At 35.9% G+C, this 17645-nt stretch overlaps 1 protein-coding gene and 1 pseudogene across 10 annotated transcripts in view; one reads left to right on the forward strand and one right to left on the reverse strand.

The window, feature by feature from the left end:
- DGKH (diacylglycerol kinase eta) overlaps positions 1 to 17645 on the forward strand; it is a 204216-nt gene that overhangs the window by 140072 nt on the left and 46499 nt on the right. For all 10 annotated transcript variants that reach the window (XM_054528957.2, XM_054528950.2, XM_054528952.2 and 7 more), the window contains 4 exons: positions 1888 to 1973; positions 10207 to 10306; positions 12194 to 12467; positions 13584 to 13706. In XM_054528957.2, coding sequence (XP_054384932.1) covers positions 1888 to 1973; positions 10207 to 10306; positions 12194 to 12467; positions 13584 to 13706 — 583 coding nt within the window. The remainder of the gene's footprint in view (positions 1 to 1887; positions 1974 to 10206; positions 10307 to 12193; positions 12468 to 13583; positions 13707 to 17645) is intronic.
- LOC100439139 (coiled-coil-helix-coiled-coil-helix domain-containing protein 2-like) lies at positions 4898 to 5359 on the reverse strand (annotated as a pseudogene).

Consider the following 17645-nt stretch of genomic DNA (forward strand, 5'->3'; position numbering starts at 1 on the left):
TATTAATAGCATTAATGATCATGTAAAATATTTTCTGCCCTGCAGGGAAGAAAAAGAAAACGAATCTCTGGAGAACATTTTCTTTTTTCAAATTTTAAAGTTTATTTTTAGATGATATATTTTCATTTTTCTGATCCTAGCTGTAAAGATGTAACTTTTAGTGTTTAAGAGATGAATAAAGTGGATTTGTGGGTAAATACAACATCGTGTGTAACTTTGGAGCTCCTGGCCTCCCTTCCTTTCTTTGATGTAAAATTGCTTTCCTGTAGTGGTCTGCCTTTGAAGGAGGGAATGTAGAAATTTAAAAGAGTAACATACTTTTGAAAGAGTAACATAACCACTTGTGGAATGAAGGTAAATTAGGAATGTGGTTCTTTTGGAAAGAGGCTAGTCAGGAAAGCTTTGTGGGGAAGGCTTATTCAGACTTAATGGAATCTTCAAATAAGTCTGAATAAACTGAGGCCGATTGGTAGAAGTAATGAAAAGATACCTGAGTCAGGCAGAAGAGCATAGGCGGCCAGCTTGCCTGGAGCAGATCATTTATACTAGAAAATTTTGAGCTGTGTGAAATGGAATATTATTTGAGGCATACATTTGATGTAAGGCTCTGAATATGAGGCTGTTTAAATATTGTGCACATCTTCACATATTAGGAAAATGTATGTGTTCTTTCAACAGGATGTTAAAGTTTGAGTTAAATAGAAAAGTGATTATGGATGCTTTTGGCATTTTGACTATTGTTTAAAAGAAATATTTATTTACATGATTATATGAAAGCGTATTCAGCATTTTTAAAAACTTTTTTATTGAATTATACATACAGAAGAGTGCACAGGTCATAAATGTATAGCTTGGTAAATTTTCACAAACTAAACAAATCTATGCCAGGCCACCCGACAGTGTTCAAGTACCCCATAAGCCCCCTCATGCCCTCTTGCAGTCAAGACCCCCACCTCCTACCCCAATAATCACTATGCTGACTTCTAATAGCATAGATTGCTATCTGTTTTGTACTTTATAAAACAGAATCATTTTGTATGCTCTCACTTGTTTCTGGATTCTTTCACTCAATGTTATGTATATCAGACTGATCTATACTGTGGCTTGGCTATAAATCATTCATTCTCATTCTCCTATGGTCTTCCATTGCACAAGTACACTGCAATTTGTCATCCATTCTACTATTAGATGAATGCTGCTGTGAACATCCTAGTGCATGTCTTTTGGTGAACACAATTCTGCATTTCTTTTAGGTGCAGATATAGAAGTTGAATTTCTGAGTCCTGTGATATCATTGCATATGTTCAGCTTTAAGAGACACTACCAAATCGTTTGTGAGAGTGTATCAGTTTGCATTCCCATCAGCAGCGTATGAGAATTCTGTAGCTCCATAGCCTTGCTAGCACTTGCCATTTTCTAGTTGTTTTCACTTTAGCCATTTTGGAGCTGCATTGTTGTACTGCATTGTGGTTTTAGTTTCCATTTGCCTGATGGCTGAGATTGGATACATTTTCATCTGTTTATGGGCCATTTGGATATTTTTATATTTAAATGTCTGGTCTTTTGCCCAATTTTTATTAGATTTTTTGGCTTTTATTGTACTACTTTGTAGGAATTATTTTTATATTGAGATATTTTTACATTAAAAAATTTTGTAAAGGAATTTTTATAGATTTCTATAAGAATATAAATTAAAGAATTACAGAAACTGAAAGCCTTTTGCCAAAAGGAAATATCTATTTTGCATGATGACTCTTTCATATATTTCATTATAGTGATTGCCCTGCCTAAACATATGTCATGAAGGGTTCCATTTCTGGAGCAGCAATAAGTGAGTTGTATAAATGCCAGCAACAATAATACAGTGTAGAGTTTTCTTTTTTTCAGATGACAATTTATGAAGACTCAGTTGCAACACATCTTACAAAAATCCTCAATTCTGATGAACATGCAGTGGTCATATCTTCTGCCAAGTGAGTTGTGGGTTTTAAGTCTTTAAATATGGTGAAAATGAAATGATAGCTGGCTCCTACCATTTACGTCATTTCTTTGTGAGTTTTCTTCTCAAAAAATATCTTGGAAGTAGCTTATAAAATTAGATATACTAAATTTGAATTGATTTTTAAAAATCATGTTAGCATCTTATTTGCAGTGGTGTATACTTAGAGGGTATTTTTTTAATGTTTAATTTGAAACATTTTTATCAAAAAGGTGTAAGAAGCGTTTAGAGTTTAATTAACCTAAATGTCTATTTAAGGAAATGTTTATGATTACTTATAATATGGAAAACACATTTCATTATAATTCATTATTTCCATAAACACTACTATTTAGGAATTGTTTACATCACATTAGAAAAAGGAAAATGATGAGATTTTTCCAAATGATGTTTCTCAGCAAGTTTAAATTGAATAATTACATTTTAATTCAAAGTTATCATATTTTAGTGAAGTTGATTTTGTACATGGAGCCAAAGCTACTTGATGTTATTATCCCAAATGTTGCCTGGCTGGAATTTAGAATTTAGTTTTGAAGCATCCTATGCTGATGTCAAGAGACTGGAAAGTCGACTAGAAGAAGGGGTGACACCAACTGAAATTTTCAACTGATAAGCAAAAGAATGCATTCAAATTCTGGCTTAGCAAGCACGGGTTACTATTACGCAGGAAGAGAGGAGAAAAGGAGAAGAAAGAAAGAAAAGGAGTGGGAAAGTGGTAAAGAAAAAATACACAAATTTTGGTATATTATGTACTTAATTCACAGTGTAGTTGAGGAAAGACAAGATGAATCATTATAAACAAATTTGCTTGTGAAAAAAGTACAAATGTAGTAACAATTGCTTTTGACAACATATTCCCCAGAAATAGGAAACAGGACTGCACAACAGGAAAAGAATTGAATGGCTTACAGCAAGGGAAGCACACTAGTTGGCCCAGGAGAGGTGGGCTGCAGACTCTATTTGGTGGGCAGTGCTGCAAGTTTCTGTTTTGTGCAAATATTGGACTAAAGCATCTTCTGCCATTTTTACTTAATTGAAAACAATTTCCTTACAGTCATGTAACTAAAATAAAATACAGAAATAATTGGAAACTGCATTGAATAGAAGACTATAACTATCATCTGTAACTTTATTGCTTAATTTTTCTTGTAAAGGAGAAAATTTAATTCTATCCAATTTATTAATATCAACAAAACAGAGTTTTAATATTTTAATGTTGGAATTCTGTGTAAGATTGTATTTGAACCAGGTACAGTGGCTCATGCCTGTAATTCCAACACTTTGGGAGGCCAAGGTGGGCAGATTACTTGAAGCCCAGGAGTTCAAGACCAGCCTGGGCAATATGACAAAACCTCGTCTCTACTCAAGATATACATACTAAAATTAGCCAGGTGTGGTGGTGCCTGCCTGTAGTCCCGGCTTCTCAGGAGGCTGAGGTGGAGGATCACTTGAGCCTGGGAGGTGGAGGTTGTACTAGAGCTAAGATGGCGCCACTGCACTCCAGCCTGGGTGACAGAGTGAGATCTTGTCTCAAAAAAAAAAAAAAAGATTTTATTAGAGAAAAGGTTTCCACTGCCAAAAATGTTGTACTACAAAGGTGTTAAGATTAAGAATGATAGGGAGAAAAAGGGGTGGCTACTATAATTATCCTGTTTGCATCTGTGGAAATTTCTTAACAAGAATTCCACTTCATTAAAAATATGTAAAATATATGAAAGGTAGTGATCAAACACATGAAAGTCAATATAAAGGTTTTGCTGACATCCAAACTATAAAAAGTGGCCAGTTAAAATATTTACTTAACTATATTAAACAAAAAATAATTCTCTTATGACTTGCTATACCTTAAAAAAGCTTCCATTACAGCTTTCCACCTTTTCTAGCAATGTCCTCTGAAATGTCATATCAAAATACATTTGATTCACAGGGCAAGGGCCAGCCCATCACTTAGGTGTATGAACTGGGCCTGGGATGAGAAAGACAGTAGGGAGTGCTAAGGCCTGGGACAAACTGGAGATTTGTCCATTTCACCATCAAGCAATACAATTCATTGAAAACCCCAGCAGCACTGCCCACCAAACAAAGAGAGTGTGTAGCCCACCTCTCCTGGGCCAGCCATCGTGCTTCCATTCAGCGCTTTTTCTAGTGTTCAATCCTGTTTCCTATTTGTGGGGGATATGGAAAGAAGGCCTGTTATTTCTCCCTCATGGAACTGCTAGGATAATTAAGCTGAGTAATATAATAAGTATAGAGCTTATAAATGACAGAGGGCTATATTAAATTATGGCATCATCACCTCACGTTTTACCCAATTACATTTCAGATGTTTTCTTTGACCTTGGCCTGACTCTTTGTCTAAGGCTCTGCTCTTAGCCCTAGCTTTGGGTTTCTCCCTAACCAGCTTGCCTGCCCTTAAGCAGATTCCATTCTGATGCGGCACCCCTCTTGTCACTCATCTGTGCTTCCAGGCCTTTACAACCCCAGATACAATTCTAGGGACTTTGCCATAAAGAGACTGAAGAGAAAAAAGAGGAGACAATATGTAATTGTCTGGTACTAGTAATACAATATATGTGAAATTTTATTTTTTATTATTATTATTTTTGGAAGAAAATCACTTTATTCCAGTTATCTCACAAACAATAAAATCACAACAGCTGGTTTAAGGAGGCCACACAAACATTTACCCAGCCCCAAATTCTATACCATCTTAATGAAATTCTGCACGGTAAGAATATCCTCTTCCACTGCAATTCTGAAGCAAGGAAGCTATGAATGACAGAGGAGAGGCTTAACTGCTGGTTTCACACTTTATACCTTCACTATCTGTTACATTTTTAAGCTAAATTTACTTGGTCATGAAAGCTGATTTTCCATGTCTTCAGTTGAACTTCTTGACTAGGCCAGTCCATGTGTACGTCTGCACTGTTTCAGCACCTCATTGGAACCCTCACCGAGCTTGACATCACCCTAGTTCTGGGAACACTCCAGAAACTGTTCTATCTTATACAAGCAAGGCTGCTGCTGCTCTGCAGCTAGTCTCCCAGAGGCTCCTGTTAAGTGATGTCAGGCCTTGTGAGCCCAGCATTACTTCCTCTGTCGAAGCCCCTCCATTCCCATGATAGTTGACCCAGTATGTGCCCCCACAGCAGGGCCCACAGCCACGCCAGCTGCAGTGGTTGCCATCTGGACCATCAGACCTGGCTGCCAGGGTGCAGCAGCAGGAGACTCAACTGCAGTGGGTGGGGCCACTGCTGGCAGCTGACCTGCTGGTGCTGGCCTGGGTGCAGGTCTCATTGGAGGTGCCTGGCTGGCCGGAGAGGCCATGTTGGGGGTGCAGCTTTGACTTCCATGTGCCATCACAAATGGGCAGTGGCTCAGCATCTCTAAATTTTATTTTTATGGACATTTTCAAACAAAACTGGTATAATTACTTCCCACCATACCCATCATTCAGTTTCAGTATTTACCAACATTTTGCCATCTGCTTCCTACTTTATTTTGCTACAGTATCTCTAAGAACATCCTGAAAATTATTCTACTACACTTTTGGTATATAGTCCTCCCTCTCTATCCCTGGGGGATTGGCTCCAGGACCCCCTTGGATACCAATATTCATAGGTACTCAAGTCCCTCATAGAAAATGCCATAGTATTTGCATATAACCTGCACACATCCTTCCACATACTTTAATCATCTCTAGATTATTTATAATAATAAATGTATTTGCTATGTAAATAGTTGTTATACTGTATTGTTCAGGGAATGATGACAAAAAAAAGTCTGCACATATTCAGTGTAGACACAACAATCTGTTTTCTTTTTCAAATGTTTTCAATCCATGGTTGGTTGAATCCATGGATGTGGAGCCCATGAATATGGAGGGCTTGACTCTATGTGTGTGTGTGTGTGTGCACACGTGCATGTGCATGTGCGCACATATAATCTTTTTAAAAATCTAAAAATTAATAATAATTCTCTAACACTGTCAATATTACTTAAGCCATATCCCATTTCCCTTAGTTTTCTCAGAGGTTTTTTTGTGAACCTTGTCTGAATTTTGACAAGGTCTTTAAAAAAAAAAAGAAAAACCACACACACTTTATTTGTTCAAAATTCAGACAAAGTTCACACACTACATTTGAGTGATATCTCTTTAAGATTTTAAAGATCTTGACCAGGCGTGGTGGTCCATGCCTATAATCTCAACACTTTGGGAAGCCAAGGTGGGAGGATTACTTGAGCCCAGGAGTTCAAGACCAGCCTGGGCAACACAGTAGAATCCCATCTCTACAAAACGTTTTAAAATTAGCTGGGTGTGGTGATATGTGCCTGTAGTCCTAGCTACTCAGGAGGCTGAGGTGAGAGGATCCCTTGAGCATGAGAGTTCGAGGCTGCAGTGAGCTGTGATCACGCCATTGCACTCCAACCTGGATGACAGAGTGAGATCCCATCTTAAAAAAAAAAAAAAAAACTTAAAAATTCTATAATGGTTTCCCTTTAAAAAACAATTCTTACTGAGGCATGACATATACAGTAGAGCACCTAAATCACAAGAGCACAACTCAATGATTAAAAAAAAACTGTGTGTACACACAGTCACACACACACACACACACACACACACACACACACACACACTTGTAATTACTACCTAGATAAAGAATTCCCTTTTTTTGTGAATGTCATTTATTTATTCAGTGATACGATATTAAGGCAAAATGTTTTAACCCTCTTGTGCATGTTTGTATTTATTTCATACAACAATAATTCTCAGTAGCCTTAACTGTTTTCAGCTATTTTTAAAATGTTGAAATGCTAATGGAAAAGTAGTATTCCACTAACATAGCTAACATGTAGGTTAACCTAAAACAACATTTCTTTGACGTTAGAACTTCATCAATTTGGTATGGTAATAGGAGTTATCTTCTGAGAATCACAGCTCTAATTAGCAATCATAGATACCATTTATTAGTAAAAATTAAAAACGATTATTAAATAAGTTGTCTTTAGCTGCAATATATGTCTCTCCATTTATTTAGTCAGTAGTTTAAAAACTTTTCTAGCTTTAACAGTAGGAGTTAATTAGGTTTATTACTTATGCACTCTACTCACCCCCCAAGTTTTGAAATAAATGCATTTTGTTCTGTGTACAAAAGTTTCAGAAAACGGGATAACTAGCTAGTAGGAATATTGATGCCATTGTCATAGAACCATAGAATTTAGATTTGGAATCTACTTTAGGGATAATTTAGGCCAACCTGCCTCATTTAATTGGTGAAGTTGAGGTAGTTGTTAAAAACATTTCCTCAGAGCACAAAGATAGCTAGAGACAAAGATAGCTAGAGATTTTTATGTATTATGCATTGATACTTCTAAATCATCTTCAGTTTCAAACTGGAACTTTTTATTAGATGAGAAATGAATTTTTCAGATACGAAGACCCTGCCTGCCAATCTATGATTCTGTCTGGGTACCATTGCCATATTTATCTTAGTGTAGTATGTGCATATTTTATTGTCATTTGCCCATACTTTAAGAAATTAAGTGGAAAGCTGATAAATGAGGGTACTAATACTAGTGATGAGAAGTATGGGTCTAACATACGTAATATAGTAGAGATGATGGTGGAAATCATCAGGTATGTGAAATGTGGACTGTTGTTAGCCTCAGCTGAGTATTTGGTTCACACAGTTGACTCTGTTTAATTTTGAAGGAAGGGAACAAAATTAAGGAAATAAAATGTTGGAAATGCCAAAAGTTCTATTTAGGCCTTATGCAGTGGCTCACCCCTGTAATCTCATTGCTTTGGGAGTGCAAGTCAGGAGGATCGCTTGAGGCCATGAGTTAGAGACCAGCCGGGGCGACACAGAGAGACTACATATCTACAAAAAAATTTTTTTTTAATTAGCTCAGCATGGTGACATGGACCTGTGTTCCTAGCTACTCAGGAGGCTAAGCTGGGAGGATCACTTGAGCCCAGGAGTTCAGGGATGCAGTTACCTATGATCACACCATTGCACTCCAGCCTAGGCAACTGAGCAAGATTTCTAAAAAATTATTTTTTTTTTTTAAAGTTCTAACGTTGATTAAAGATACAATTAGGAATTTAGAATTTTTTAATCTCTATAGGAAAATCTGTATTCTACTTTCATTTATTTGACTTTTGCACATATTTTCTGGAAGTCTTATGTATAAAGTAGAAAACTGTGTATAGTTGGAGAATATCTTTTGTCTTCCTATAGTAAAGACATCTTAAGATTGTTTTTTCTCCAATTTGCACGTTTCTGGTTGGTAGGACTTTGCAATCATACTATTTTTAAGTATATATTTTATTTCTGTTTTAATAACTCTACATTCACTATTTAGGTATAATAAAAGGTTACTTCATTCCCCCAGAATGTAAATATCCTATATTCCTTCTAGCATATGGAACTTAACGAGCCATAAGGTAGAGCATGTCTTCTGATTCTTTCCACACTTGCGTGGTGAGCACTCTCCTAACCTTCACATGCCCCTTCCTCAGCTCCTTTGGCCACTACTGCCACAGGGTCATAGTGTCTCTGTCAGCCTCTGTTTGCCTCAGTGACATGGCACATGGAGGAGGGGCACCCCTGCTGCCCTTTTCATTCCTAGGCTGATGGACTGAAGGGCTCTGTCTCTAGGAGTGAGTAAAATACCAACAAAAGCAGCTATGACATATGCAGTTTCACAAACCAAGAGAAAATTATGTCAAGATGATGTTATAATAATGGCAAGAAAAACCTCTATTTCAGAGTTACAGGAAGAGGCATCAATGCTCCTCTCCCTTAAAGTAGCGCATTTTACAGAAACTTTCAGTAAAATGCCTAGAAGAGATTTTGTGATAGTGTTATATTTCGAGAAATCCCATGAAGTATTGTTCATGGTCAAAGAAGACAAAACTTGACATGAAATACATGAATGCATGCCTAGTAAATGATAAGCTAGATTCTCTGTAGAAATTTTAGTTTAAAAAGCCAACAAAGAAGATTCAGGATTAGAAAATATTACCTTTTGTTCAAATAAAATCTAGAAATGTTTGCTAAAAAATAATAAAACAAAAATTGTTAGGAGGAATACAATTTCCAAGATGATAAATCTGAAGGTTGGTAGTGTGTATGTCTGTTGGGGGAGGAGTGTTGGTGGTGGTGGTGGTGGTGGTGGTGTGTGTGTGTGTGTGTGTGTCCTGTGTCTATTGAATTGCTCAAGTTCATAATACTGAAGTATATGGAAATTTACCATTTTGCCACTCAACTACCAGAGAAAGCTGTGAGTGTAATAGAAAAAATAACTGCTGGAACCTTTTTTTAATTTAAATTTCTCAATTTATATCAATGATAGAAAGCAATACTATGATTTTAAAAATAGCCTGATTCTATCAGCTTAAGCCTTGGCTTTAAAAAAGCTGGTCATATACCATTCTGCTGATTGTTGTTTTTAATCTAGCACCAGATCCAGATCCAGATCCAAAGCCTTTCAAAAGGCAGATTTTGTTAGTGTTTCAAGTTATTTTGTCTTTTAGCTTATTTCTATTATAAAGAAGCCAAATGTAATTAAAATAAACAAACAAGTAAACCATATACTGCTGACACTAACAAGACCTAAATTAAATTAGTCTTGTAGTTATTGCATTGGTTATCTCAAGGAAAAAATGAATAGATTTACAGAGAATATAACTCAAATGGCAGATTTGTTTTCAGCATAATGCACAACCTCTTTCTCTTCAGTAATAATATATTGAAACTGTAACATACATCAAAATATCCATATGATGAGTCATGGCTTGACAGTGACAAGTGACAATCTTATTTTTGTTCGGCACTATAATTTCTGTTGTGAAAATATGTAAGTTTAGAATTCCAGTGAAGAAAGCAAGATGATGCTTTATCATTTTTAAATGGGATCTAAAAATACTTAATTTAAATATTTGAGGAAAGCTTCGTATAACATTAATTACTATAATTTAAGTAATATACAGCAAGGCTTATTCATGTATGCATTTATCACTTAGAATGTCTTGAACTTATGTGAGACAAACTGCACAGCAGATAGACACATAGATTTATATACAGATGACCCAGATATTTGACAGTTTGCTTAATTGTGTTTCTTTTTAAATATATTCATAAATCAAAGCAAATCAATTCATGAAGCTTAATAAATTGTACAACTTCTTTTCCTCAAAGGACGCTATGTGAAACTGTAAAGGACTTCGTTGCCAAAGTAGAAAAGACGTATGACAAAACCTTGGAAAATGCCGTTGTAGCTGATGCCGTGGCCAGTAAAGTAAGAGGGGACTCTTCAGGGCATGAGAGTTGTTTATGGACAGTGCTCACATTCAACTGTGTTTCAAAGCTAAATTGATTAGGTGGTTTTCCTGCCAAAACATCTTAAATCGAGAGAAAAATTACTTTGGATCAGATCTGAGGATTTAAAAAAGTATTCTATTTTATTGTTACCCTTTAATATGTAGGAAAACTGCATTGCTGAAAACCTAACTCAAATCCCTGTCCCAGTGATTGACTTTTTTTGGAGACAGAGTCTTGCTCTGTCACCCAGGCTGGAGTGCAGTGATGCTATCTCTACTCACTGCAACCTTCACCTCCTGGGTTCAAGCGATTCTCCTGTCTCAGCCCCCCAAGTAGCTGGATTACAGGTGCTTGCCACCACACTCAAATAATTTTTGTATTTCTAGTAGAGACGGGGTTTCACCATGTTGACCAGGCTGGTCTTGAACTCCTGACCTCAGGTGATCCATCCACCTCAGCCTCCCAAAATGCTGGGATTACAAGTGTGAGCCACCACACTTGGCCATGATTGACTGAAGGGTAGATGCATAGCAGTCAGACCACAGGGGATCCCATGCAGCTGGGCTCCAGTGGAGAAAGCAAGGCTTTCCATTTCCAAGCAGATTTGGGCCAGTTCAGCTGTCTTGCAGCATGGTTCTTTGGATTTCCTAGACATTACAATTCTTGGTCTCTTTCAGAGTGCTGCTTCTTGCATTGCCTTTTTCTTTACAGATTTCTTTCCCCCTTTATAAACTAAAATAAGAACAGTTTACTGAATCTTAAAAACTACTATCTTTGCTTTCATTGGTTCACAACAGGACCTTCTTACAAAAGGCTTGAGTATCTTGGGCTTGCAAAGGAATTAGCTTCCCCAAATCCACGCTGGAGATGGCAGTTTAATTGAGTGGAAGAAAAAGAAAATAGAAATAAATATACATTTGAAGTTTTCTGCCTTTTTCTCTTGTCTTTCTGCTCTGTGGAGAGTTTCGGAAAATAGAAACCCTTTCTGGCCATCCTTCTGTCTCTAAACTATTTCTGCTGTAACCTTGTCTCAGCATATCATCAAAGACAAATAGATGAGGAGGAAAGGGACTGGAAATTTCATGGAGATGAAAAGTATATTGGGGGGTAGCATCAACAGCTTCAGTCCTAAATGTTTCTTCACCTCTCGTAATACAAGAAAAGCAGAAAGAAACAAGGGCTTGCCTAGTGCGTGCTTTTCTTTCTGTATCCCTCTTCTTTTCCCTCCTTATCCTTGTGCATTTTCCTTCCTGCACTTTCTTTGAGCCAATAATCCCTTAGGCATTGTTCACTCCTTTGCAAACCAAAGCTTTGAAGGGGAGTTTGCCACAACTCAGCCAGATGTGCCGTTTATGATGCTCAAAATGGTGCGTTAAGTCAATTACTTTTTTTAAAAAGTTGATCCAATGTTTTGTGTAATGTATAGCAAATTTTGTGTAATTTTTTATATAAAGCATCCCTTTGTATAAAGTGTCTGTTGTGTTATTTTGAGAAAAATAGCTGTATAAATATTGTAAAGATTTTTTTCCCCATGAAATGGAGTCTGAGTAGCTCTGAAATTATGTAATAATTGTGCCAACTTAAAAAATTATAAATTATTTCATGTAGTAAACATCAATAAAGGCATCATCCCTCTAAATCAAAAGCCATAATTTAAATTATAATTGTCTATCTCCATTGAATGGAGATTTTAAAATTAGCTGCTTCCAGAACCAGAACATCTACAAAATTAAAGGTGGGAATTTTAGTGTTTTTCTCTCTAGTGATTAAACTTTCAAAACATCTCTATAAAAATTTCTTGTACTTTGTCTGCTGATCTTGATTCTTTTTGAATATTTTTCTCATTGCCGTATTTTCCTCTCAGTGTTCAGTCCTAAATGAGAAGCTCGAACAACTGCTGCAGGCTTTGCACACAGATTCCCAGGCTGCGCCTGTTCTCCCTGGCCTCAGCCCTCTCATTGTGGAAGAAGATGCTGTGGAATCGTCCAGTGAAGAGTCCCTGGGTGAAAGCAAAGAACAGCTCGTGGATGACGTTACAAAACCTTCCTCCCAGAAAGCTGTCAAACCAAGGGAAATCATGTTGCGGGCAAATAGTTTAAAGAAAGCAGTGAGGCAAGTCATTGAGGAAGCCGGAAAAGGTACACATTAACATTTAGCTTTGGAAGAAGTTGGCAGCATTTCTACTGCAAGCATAATGGAGTTTTCATAGTGGTCAGATTGGACACACTTTTTAAAAATAAAATTTTTAAGGCAAGATAGAAGATAAAGTCATAAGAAAACTTGTACATAGTCTTATATATTGTTATAGTAGTAGTAAGAATCAGCATATTAGTGAGGAATAAAATAAAATATCAGAAATAAGTTAAATGGAAACATGTCTACCTAAAATACAAAACTAGTTTAAATGACATTTAAAAAATTTTAGATATAGTTTACTTAATTGGAATCTGTTGAATTCTTGAAGAAAATCAAACCTATAAACTACTTTGAAAATATAGAAAAAAAATTTTTTTGAGACAGGGTCTCACTCTGTTGCCCAAGCTGGAGTACAGTGGCTCAGCTATCTGTACTCCAGCTATCTGTGATCTCAGCTCACTGCAACGTCCACCTCCCAGGCTCAAGCTATCCTCCTCCCTCAGCCTCCCGAGTAGCTGGGACCACAGATGTGCACCACCATACCCAGCTAATTTTTTGTAGTTTTGGTGGAGATGGGATTTCACCACGTTGCCCAGGCTGATCTCAAACTCCTGGGCTCAAGTGATTCACCCACCTCAGCCTCCCGAAGTGCTGGGATTACAGGCGTGAACCACTGCAACCTGCCAGAAAATATTTTCTTAACATTAATTTCCCAAATGTTTATGTTGCTTTATTAAGGGCTTATAAAAGCTCTGCCTTATTAATTAATGTGTATATTAATAATTCTCAGAATTTTAGCTATAGTCTAAATGTTAATTTTAGTATGAATAATTAATGTTCAAAAACCCCTTTATAGATTGTAACTTGTAATTGTATTTCATTCTCTAAAATTCTTATACTTTACTTTTTTATTCTGATAAAAATATAATTTTAGCAACTTTAGTTTTTAATCTTTAGTTCTTCAGACATCAACCCCAAGTTCATTGCTAAATAGTGTTTATTTGTGAATCTGGAATTTCTTTTGGCATATGTTTCAATTTGCCATTCCTGAGCATATCTTAATATTAATGGGCTTTATTTTTACTTATCCAAACTATTTATCTTCTTACTACCTGAAGTTATGGATGACTCGACAGTTCACCCCTGTGAACCAGCTAATCAGTCCTCTGATTATGACAGCACAGAAACAGATGAATCTAAGGAGGAAGCTAAAGATGATGGTGCCAAAGAATCATTAACTGGTGAGGAAACTGGGAAAAAATTATTTTGGAATTAAATAAAATGTGATTTTGCTTTTAGTTTTCAAAAGGCTGATCAGTTTGAAAAAACTATTTGTATTTTTATTTTTGAAAAGGCTTTTTGGAAGTTAAAGCTTAGATAAATATTCATGAATAATAAAACAATAAAGATAACACCTAGACTATTGTCCAGTACTCTCACATCCCTCTCTTATCATGTAATCTAGAGATTATAACAATAAACTAAGGATTATAGGACTAAGGATGATTAAATATGTTGGTTTTCCTGAGGAAAGAGGAAAGAAACACCTAAATCATCTGATCTGAAACTATTATAGCTCACAGATTTCTTTGAGAATTATAAGAAAGCTGCAGCTCTCCTAACGCTCCAAATGCACAAAATTTGGCATTTAAGTGATTCAGCAGTCCCTTAAGTTCCGTCGATCAACCTTCTGGGTTGATAGTCCTTATTAAGCTTCAAAATCATAGGACTTTAAAGCAAGCTTTAAAATCACAGGACTTCTAATTACAGCCCTTGCTTTGTCAAAATTATTTTGGTAAGGAAATGAATATGTAATTGCCTGAAGAATGTTAAATATCTTTCTACCTTTTAGATTTTTTTAAAAATGAATTTATACTTTTAATATTGTGTATTGCCTAAGGGAAAAGTTTCTAACCTACTGGAATAAAACAAAGCAGAAATTAAACTATTAATGAAGATGAGACAATATGAAAATAAATACATGGCACTTATGAAAAGTCAGCACAATTATATCAGAATTGTTTGCAGTCATTGGGGACAATAGACAATAGACATTGGGGACTACTAGAAGTGGGAGGGTAGGAATGGTAGAAAAGCTAACTAATGGGTCCTATGCTCTGTACCTGGGTGATGATACCAATTGTACCCCAAACCTCCGCATCACTCGATATACTCAGATAATAAACCTGCACATGTCCCTCTGAATCTAAAATAAAAGTTGAAATTATAAAAAAAGAAATTGTCTTCATACAATGAAAAAAAATAAAATTTTTGGGGAGCTGACCATATCAGATTAACATTTTCTGCTTGAGCTATGGCATGATGAAGACCTTTCATTCCCCATGTTTATGGCCGATTTTCCACGGGACTAGTAGTAGTGAGTACATTTTAAATTTTACATGTTTGAAACATCTCTTGTTAACTATGAAAAAAATTAGATGGTAGGTTTATTAATATGTTGTTGCTAAATTTATTCTAGCTTTCATATGAAGCTAAATAAGTAAAATGTAAACTTAATAAGTAAAAGAAAGGGTAATTGATAAAGTTACTTTAAATTTAAAAACCTGTTTTTATCTTATTCTCGAAAAATTTTTAAAAATGTTTGCAATCATTAAATTTTTGCTTTTACTTTCACTACATATAAACTTGGGCAAATTTCTTAACCTCTCTTTGGTTTTCTCATTTCTAATATGAGGATAATAATCTACCTACTTCATTGGGTTGTTGCGAAGGTTGAAAAGTTACTATACGTAAAGTGCCTAGAATAGTGTCTGGTAGATAGTGCTGCCTGAGTGTTCACTGTCATCTTTATTGTTGTTATTTTTATTGCTACTACTGCTGCTGCTGCTGCCACTAATTACATTAACTGTGAGAGAATATTTCATTGTACTTGAGACTCTTAAAAACTTTGAAATCAGACCTCATGGACCTCAGATGTTCAGCGTATAACCCAACGCAGGCATGTTCTAGGACCCTTGAAGCAGATGGCCACGAGCCTTAGGACCACTCACTTTCAATACATCTCACTCTTATGGTCAGCTCTAATTGTTAGAAAGTCATTCTTTATATTGAGCTTTCTATTTTCTCCCCTAAATTTCTACCCATGATTACAGTAATTATTAGGTTTTATGAATGATAGTTTGACAGTAACAACTACTGGCCTTTATGTAGTGTTTATGGTTAGTTTAAGGAGCAATTTTGTATACATTTCACTGTATCAAAGAGGACTCTGCCTCTGGAGCTATTTCTCCTCTTCCTCCTCCTCCTCCTCCTTCCTTCCTCCTCCTCCTCCTTCTTCTTTTTCCTCTTCCTCTTCCTCCTCTTCTTCTTCCTCTTTTCTCTTCTTCTTCTTCCTCTTCTTCTTCTTCTTCTTCCTCTTCTTCTCTTCTTCTCTTCTTCTTCTTCTTCTTCTTCTTCTTTCTTCTTTCTTCTTCTTCTCTTCCTTCTTTCTTCTTCCTTTTTTCTTCTTCTTGTTCTTCATGTGGCAGCCCTTAAATGATACTGAAAACAGCTTTGGTGGGATCAGACCTTCTCTCACCTTACGTCTTCTCTTCCAGATGATCTGCCCTGAAGTTTCTCTACCAGTTTTTAAATTGATGATTTTAAACCTTTTGTTTTCTTGGTTGCACCCATTTGGTCAATGTTTATCTTAAAATGTGATGTACCATTTTAAACAAAATTCTTCAGATATTTTCTGTGGTGTATTAGCACATTGGTACCCATACACTACTCATTAAGGGCATTTTTGATGTTACAAAGACTACTCAAGACTTCTCTTTTTTAAAACCTAATTATAGTAGTTTACACTCATCCCAATGAACTTTTATCTTTTTTATTTAGATCTATTATTTCATCCTGTGAAGCTCTTTTGAAGCTTGATTCTATCATCTTAAGTTTATTTCATCTGTGAATTTGATAAGCAGGCCTTAGATGTTTTCATCTATTAGAAAGTGTTGATTACAGCAGAGATGACAATGGCATCCATACTATACACTGATAATTCCTCCTAAGATGATGGCTGTTAGGAGGATTGGTTTGTCAAAGCTTATTTAATGGTTTTCCAACTGGCTATCATCCCACCTTACCATACTCTTAAACTTGACACTTCCGTTGTGGCCTGTAAAGGAAACTAAAAAATACAAATATAGTGCTGTAAATGTTGATATTGAAATAGAGATTTAGAAAAGTCTTTAATGGTACAGCATTTGGTCTTTATTTTGGCTAGTAATCTAACTTGTTGGAAATCAGTAGCAATAGTGGAAGTAGAAGTATATGAAATACTACTTTTTGAGGCACATTTATTGTATCATCATGTAATAATTCATATGTCTGAGATGTGAGAAATACAGTATATTAATATGATTGATGAGATTATTTATTTAAGAAGAACCAGAAAACATTAATTTAGTTACTTGTAATGGAACATCAGACTTAGTCATTAGTACGCTCTCCGCTTTTTGTCAGAGTTGAACATCAAAAAGTTGTTTTTATGAGAAATTAGCCCAGGAGTCCTATCTATTTAAAAAAGGGGTGGCTGTTCTGTTACTTTAGTGCAATGGGACTGTTTTTGAATGAGACAATAGAGTGTAAAATGAATATAGTTAGCTTATAATTAGTTTTAGGGAGAGTGAAGATAATTAAGTTTTAGAGTATTTTAAAATTGAGTTTGAGAATTACCGTTTCTTAAAAATACCTACCAGTAACTCCTAAATTGGTTAAAGGTACAATTTACTCTGCATTAACTTGCCTCAGTTTAGAGTTAAATCTTTCTTTTTGTTGTTTACTTTGAGAGTAATTATGTTTTAGAATAATTTTTTAAATGTATTGAGCTTTTACAAGAATATGATAGAACTGTTTGGGCAAATCATCATTTTGAATAAATAATTGAGAAGTACAGGAAAAATATGTTCATTTCACTTGAAGATAGATGCTATTTTTCTTCCATTTATTCGTTTATGTGTGAGACAGAGTCTTACTCTGTCACCCAGGCTAGAGTACAGTGATGTGATCATAGCTCACTGCAACCTCAAACTCCTGGGCTCATGTGATCCTCCAGCCTCAGCCTCCCAAGTAGCAGGGACTACAGGTGCATGCCACCATGCCTGGCTAACATTTTTATAGAGACAGGGTCTCGCTATGTTGCCCAGTCTGGTCTTCAATTCCTGACCTCAAGTGATCCT

This window comes from Pongo abelii, chromosome 14, assembly GCF_028885655.2.
Source record: "Pongo abelii isolate AG06213 chromosome 14, NHGRI_mPonAbe1-v2.0_pri, whole genome shotgun sequence".
NCBI lineage: Eukaryota > Metazoa > Chordata > Mammalia > Primates > Hominidae > Pongo > Pongo abelii.